The sequence below is a fragment of the Nematolebias whitei genome, chromosome 19 (assembly GCF_014905685.2).
Source record: "Nematolebias whitei isolate Nwh7 chromosome 19, NemWhi1, whole genome shotgun sequence".
Lineage (NCBI taxonomy): Eukaryota > Metazoa > Chordata > Actinopteri > Cyprinodontiformes > Rivulidae > Nematolebias > Nematolebias whitei.
Window position 1 is genome coordinate 13,376,475 of NC_056516.1, and position 6,995 is coordinate 13,383,469.

The 6,995-nt window shown below is 41.7% G+C and overlaps 1 protein-coding gene across 1 annotated transcript in view; it reads right to left on the reverse strand.

Moving 5' to 3' along the window:
* Positions 1-5,285, reverse strand: part of fhod3a (formin homology 2 domain containing 3a) — a 97,872-nt gene extending 92,587 nt beyond the window's left edge. The window contains exon 1 of the mRNA XM_037693403.1: positions 4,990-5,285. Within this exon, the coding sequence (XP_037549331.1) occupies positions 4,990-5,154 (165 nt within the window). The 5' untranslated portion in view covers positions 5,155-5,285. The remainder of the gene's footprint in view (positions 1-4,989) is intronic.
* Positions 5,286-6,995: the final 1,710 nt, after the last annotated feature.

A 6,995-nucleotide genomic window follows, 5' to 3' on the forward strand; every position in this document is an offset into this window, starting at 1 on the left:
ATTTAATTTGCTAACTAAATATGTAACTCTGATCTAAATATTTAACGTGCAAGGTAAATATTTAGGAGCTCAGCTCTAAATATGTAGCTTGCCAGTTAAATATTTAGCTAAGAGTTAAATATTTTGTTAGCAAATTAAATGTTTAGTTTGAAATTAAATATTTAGCTTGGACAATAAATATTTAGTTTGGAAATTAAATGCTTAGTTTTGAAAATAAATATTTAGCTTGGAAATTAAATATTTAATTTACAGCTAAATAGTTTGCTAACTAAATATTTAACTCGCAAGTTAAGTTTTAAGTTTGTAAACTAAATATTGAACTTGCACTGTAAATTAAACATTTAGTTGGGAACTATAACATTTATAAATGTATGAATAACACGGTGAAAATATGACTTTGGAAAAAAAAGGCTATTTTTTTCTTATTAAAGGCTAAATAAACCAAAATGTTGCTGTTAATTTTTGACTGTGTAACTTTACAAACGGCGCTCCCATAATACTCTGTATACCCACGTCTCACGTAGACTCCACCACTGGTTTTAACCAAAGAATAGAGTCCTCAACTGGGGCGACACAATGGTGTCTCTGTGGCCGCGGCGTCGGATTGAATTGACTTATCAGCTAAACAGGAAAAAGACGCTCAGATTCCCACTTTAAGGGGAATCCACCGGCTGTAAAACTGGATTGTTTGCACTTTTCATGTGTGTGAGATCTGGTAAAACTCAGACTGAGGCGAAAAGAGTAGAGACAGTGGGTGGGGAGTTAATCACACCCTGTCCCACTGCCCTAGTTTTCAAGAAGACAAAGGCATTTCTGAGCTCAGTCTGTTAGCGTTTTTTACACATTTGTCACCGAAAACGCTGTGCGTTGTAGCACGTTCATGATTTTCTCCAACCTGTCCTGGTGGCTTTAGCTGTCTGGGTCTTCTGCACTTTGTCTACATGCTTGACTCAGATAAAGAAACCTTGGCATGTGAGCACCAGACTGCTTTGTAACACAATAAGCTGGCAGCTCACCACAAAAAGGGTGTTTCTTTCCTAAAACACTTGCTTAGGGTAACAAAACACACCACGCTGCCCGTGAGATGGAAGTGAGGCGGCTCAAAAACAAGAAGAACCGCAGATCTTTTTTTCTTCTTCTATGGTAAAACTTCCAGGATGGACCAGGGGAACACTTAAAGTAGCTTTACACTCATTTAATCAAAATCTCCCAGAAGAGAGAAGAAAAGCAAAGTGGGGAAAAAAGGAGGGCTGGGATGTAATTACTTCCATGTTGAAATAACAGCCTGCCTGCCGCTGATCACGGTGAGTCGACAGTTATAGATGTCCTTACGTAACTGGGACGACGACTCCTCGGGAGTAAACTCTGAGCTGCAAAGTGTTGAGGGGAGGTTCCACGTGGCCATTAAATCTCTCTTGTTGGGAACCCTTCGGCAATCAGTTAATAGCTGGGCTCTAAAGTTCAGGATTTATAGCTGTTTTAAGGGGAACCACAGTTTCTCAGTGCAAATTTATTGGACATGAAAACTCAATCTTACACGTGAATTATGGACTTAAAAAGAAAATAAATCTCTGATGAGTCATGCTGTTTGAAGACGATAGGGATTACCGTATTTTCCGGTGTATAAGTCGCAGTTTTTTTGCATAGATTTGTTAGTCCTGCGACTTATATACGTTTTTTTTTTTTTTTTCCATATTCATAACGCAATTTTTGTCTGACGCTTTAAATTTCGAAGAACTGCAACAGCGAGACCTCCATGCACGCTCGCTTCACTCAGCTGGTGCAGGTGGAAGAATGCTGGAGAGCTAGCGGCAGTGATGGATGGATGGATGGTGCCACCCAGGCAAAATGAAGCTGTTTTAACCAGTAAATAAACACATAATAAATGTGACTTACACGCCAAAGCAACTTATATATGTTTTTTTCCTCTTCGTGATGCTTTTTTTTTTACTGATGTGACTTACACGCCGTAAAATACGGCGTCTGTGTGTGAATCTGTTTGGCAGTTTAGGGCGAAAATAGCACACTGATTCAGTTCTGGCGTCCGAGCCTGTGTGTTTGTGTGTTTACACGGTCAGAGAGGTTAAAAAAGAGGTAGAGGAAGAGGTCAGGAAAACCACGGCAACCTAAAGTGAGGACAACAAAGCATTGAAACGATCCAGGCCACGGCCACAGGAATCCTGGGACAAGTGACCTATACTTTAAGACGCAGCTCAGCCGGCGCTCGCTCCCATCGCAGCATAATAACACGGCAGGCTTTTCACTATAGGAAGAGTGCAGAAAGTTAAAGCGTCGGGGGAGAAAGGTTGAGAAATACCTTGAAAATCTTCAACTCGGTCATTAAAAATAAGAATCTCCAAAGTTTCAAACTGGACAGTGCACAACTGTTCCATCCCATCCCTATAATCTAAGCACCACGACGTGCACAGTCTTCCTCCTGATGGGAAAAAAATTGCGAGCGCAGTCTGCACCATCTGTCCGTGCAAAGGTTGTAATCATGAGCTTTTCTGTGCCGTGGACCATTTTTCATTTGTTTTGTGGCTTTTAAATATCAGGCAACGGATTGGGTTTGGAAAAAAAAACAAAAAACATTCTGGTTTCCTGACAGAGCTGTCTCACTATGTTCCCAGTTCCAACCAATCTACACTTTGAACTGTAAATATTAAGCATTTAGATGACAGATAAAAACACTACGAAGTGTCAGTATGTGGGCGAGGAAACCCTGCTGTGTTGTTTTTAGACCTGAGATGATTTGAATATCTTTGACCTGCATGATTTGACTGATTCAAATCTTCTGGGACTTGGACTACCGGGTGTGCCTGAATGAGGCAACGCTGGATGTATCTATCAGCACCGACTTGTTAGCAGCCACCTGTTGGAATGACGGGAAAACACAGAAATGCCACGGGAGGCGTCCAGGGAGCATCCTTACCAGATGCCTGCACCTCCTCAAGTGGCCCCTCTTGACGCAGAGGAGCAGCGTCTCTACTCCCTGTCTCTCCTTGTTAACTGAACATCTCATCCTGTCTCTAAAGTCCAGCTACCCTGCAGGAACATCTCACATGGGCTGCTTTTATCCACAGTCTTGTTCTTTCAGTCACGGCTCTCAGTTTGAGACTTACGAAGCGTTCACACTCTTGTGATCCATTTTCTTCTGAACGTTTTCCAGCATCTTTCTCGTTCCACAGTTTTTGTGCTATTTCAACAAATCATGAGTCAAAACGTTCGGCTCTTTCAGGACAATCCTGGTATGACTTTTGGCGTTGGTGCAACTTTAGCTTTTTGAAATATTTAGCCTTTTCTGATATTCTTTTCTCAGAGAAAATGAATTGAGCTCATTTGACATCCTTCAAAATCTTTAAATCTGTTTACAACCTTTTACTGCTCCTTTCACATTTCAGCTTCTTTCAGCTTCCTTCTGCAAATTTAAACTTTTTTCAGCTACTTTAAGCTGGTTTGTGATCGTTTCAGCTGCAATATTTTTGTGCTTCTTCTAACTTCTTTCTGCTAATTTTAGCTTGTTATGTTCCTTGCAGCTTATTTCTGCTAGTTTCAGCTTCTTCTGCTATCTCAGCTACTATTCCGTTGCTTTTATGCTAACTTTAGCTTTTTCAGCTAATTCCACATTTTTTGCACTCATTTCAACTTTTTTCAGCTTAATTAAGCAAAAATGTGCTCTCTCCACTTCCTTCTGGTAACTTAAGCTTCTGTCTGCTGTTTTAGCTACTTTTCACCTATTTTTTGTTGTTAATTTTAGCTTTTTTCAGATCATTTCCACTTTTTTGTGCTCATTTCTATTTCTTTAAGCCTAATTGGGCAGACATGTTCTTTCTGCTTTCTTTTGATAATTTAAGCTTGCTCTAAGTTTTCAGCTAGCTTTTTAGCTTTTTTTAAAGCTAATTTCAGATAAAATTGAGTTTTTCATGTTAGTTTCTGTGACTTTCAGCCTATTTAACTTCTTAATGCTAATTTCAGCTTTTTATGCTCCTTTCAGCTTAATGCTAGTTTCAAAATTTTCTCCTCTTTCAGCTACTATTTAGTTCTTTTGATGCAAATTTGAGCTTTTTCAGCTAAATCCACGTTTTTTTTTTTAGCTCATTTCAGTTTTTTCACTTCATTCTAGTAGTTTAAGTTTCTGTTTGCTGTTTAGTTTATTTCAAGTTAGCTTAGAACAATGGACGCTATCCCAGGGGACTAAACAACAAAAATAATGTCAGAATCTCATTCAAAACCGATCCAGATCTGATCTACTGACAATTTAAGCCAATACGATCACATACAGTATATTACTAAATGCTAATTAGAGTTAAGTTATCGATCTAAGAAAAGCAGCAGGTTCAAACCCTGAACAGGACGGTGGCGACGGTGGAAAGAAATGACTCCCTTTAAACAGGAAGAAATCTCTAACCTTTAACTTGTCATGTCTTCTACTGTATGTGCATAAAAATAAAAGTCTGGCCACGAGAGGTTGATGACGGTCACCGTTTGGAAAGTGTTTTCATTATAACTTTTGACAATTTGTCTGAGGCTTATATTCTAGTCTGCACTTCTGTCTGCCTGTTTCATAAGAAGCTTCAATTTGTCTTTCCATCTCTGTTCTCTTCACACTTTCAACAAAGTTTATTTACCAAAACATCAGTTACTCATTTGAAGAAAGCTGATGGATGTGAGAATTCCCATCAGCTTCTGTAGAAGTGGAGTGAACAGATGATCCAGGCGGAGGGAATTAGAATATTTAATCCAAAACAAAGGAAGCTCCTGCTGGATGCTGCTTTCAGGCAAACATTTGCAGCCCAGTGTCATTCCACAGGCTGGAGTCACTGGTTCTGAAAATAGCCTGGCTGTGGAAGTTTGTCTGGAAGGGGAGACCAGAACTTTTCTCTCTGCTCCAGCCTCACGTCCTGTCATTAAAACCTCTTTCAATCTGTTTGTTGTTGTTGTTGTTGTTGTTGTTTGTGTGCGGTAAATGTTTCCAGAGGATGGTCCTACCTTGTGTGGAGCTCTGAGCAGCCTGTGGACGCCTGCGAGCTGGTTGATGAGGGGGATATCCTCCCTGAAGGTGTACAGGGGGGGTCTCGTCGGCTCTGGGAAGTTGGTGCTGTTGAACGGATCGGTGTCGTCTAAGAACTGGACCCGGCAGACGAACGTGGCCATGGCGCATCCATGCAAGTGGCTCCGCGGAGGGGAGAGAGCGACACTGGGGGGTTGTAGGTGGGTGGGAACCAGCTCGGTGCAGATCAGTGGGAGCCTCCTTTACCTGTCCTGTTGATGCCAACAACAAAACCTTCTGCAAGTGGCGCACTGGCTGAGCGCGCGCGCGTGTGTAGGGGGGGTCCGCCTCCTTGCTTCGGGATGGGGGTGGGGGGTGTCGGTGGGGTTATTCTGGGAGAGGCAGGTGGTAGAGAGTGAAGGATCAGCGCAGCTCGGAACAGCCGCTCTGCTGTCTGTCTGACTCTAAATCCACCCCCACCCCCCCGGGTCTCCCCCCTCCCCCCCACAGAACACAGGGATTCCCGAGTGTATGAAAATGAATTAATTCAGAGAAACAGTGAATGTACAGAGATGACTCAAAGCGAATTTCACGTTTAAACCAAACAGCTACATGAAGAATATGCTTTAAAATGTTTTGTTTAGTTTTAAATCGCATGAATCTCCACTGACTTGTTTTTTTTTTATATATATATATATATATAAATGTTGCACGACCTATTTAAAAAAAAGAAAAAAGTCCTGGACTATAATTGATAAACGCACGAGACATGAGATGATCGCTCGTGGCGCTGTTGGGAGGAGGAACAGGACTGACAGGAGGCGCCCTCTTGTGGCAACATAAAGAAACGCAAAAGACTCCCAGTTGTAATATTTTATTTATTACTTAATTTATTTAACAGCAGTCCAATTCAACATGCGGTCCGGACATTTTGTCATTGTCAAATATTTTTTGGACGTCACAAATCTGTCACAAGTCCACACCGATTTGTCTGAAAATAATGTTAAAATATGTAATACAGTATTCAAGTAGTTGAGGTTCTTTAGTGTCATTTGCATCACATGTGGTACATGAGGTGGAAGGAGATTGTGTCCTCAAGGTCCCAGTTACAGCCAACAATAGCAAAAATAGAAAGTGTAAAAAGAAACAGTAAATAAGGATCTAAGATATAACGAACGCCCAGCGGTACGCCAAAAGATCTAAGATATACGCAAAACAATACACCAAAACAACAGCAGCCAAGCATAGGTCCGGTTTGGCTATTTACACACTTAATGCGAGCGGAGTGTGAGAACTAGTAATAAGTTTCATTCATCTGTTAATGACGTCCTTTTCAGGGACACCACCAAGTCATTGGTTCAGGTATGTTGACGACACCTGGGTTAAAATCAAATCTCAGGAAGTCCAACATTTTACTGACCACATCAACTCTGTGGATAAATACATCAAGTTCACACGAGAAGATGAAAAAAATGGCAAGTTGGCTTTCTTGGACTGTGAGGTCTCAGTCTCTGATAGAGGACATTTGCAAACTGAGGTGTACCGCAAACCCACCCACACAGACCAGTATTTGCAGTTTGACTCCCATCACCCTTTGGAGCACAAGTTAGGAGTCATCAGGACTCTGTACCACAGAGCAGACAGCGTCCCCACTAGCTCAGGAGCCAGGCAGAAGGAGAAATCCCACACAAGACAGGCTCTAGAGCAATGTGGATATCCTAACTGGGCCTTCCTGAAAGCCGAGAAGAAACCCAAACAGGACTCCAGTCAGCCATCAGGTGAAAAGGAGGAACCCAGACCCAGACCAGTGGTCATTCCATATGTTGAGGGAGTATCAGAGAAACTGAGATGTTTATTTTCTAAACATAACGTCCCAGTGGCTTTTAAACCCCAAAATACATTACGGCAAAGACTGGTTCATCCCAAAGATCCAGTCCCCCGGCACAAACAGAGCAATGTTGTGGATGCTGTTCAGTGTCAGGAGGGCTGTGATCAGTCTTACAGC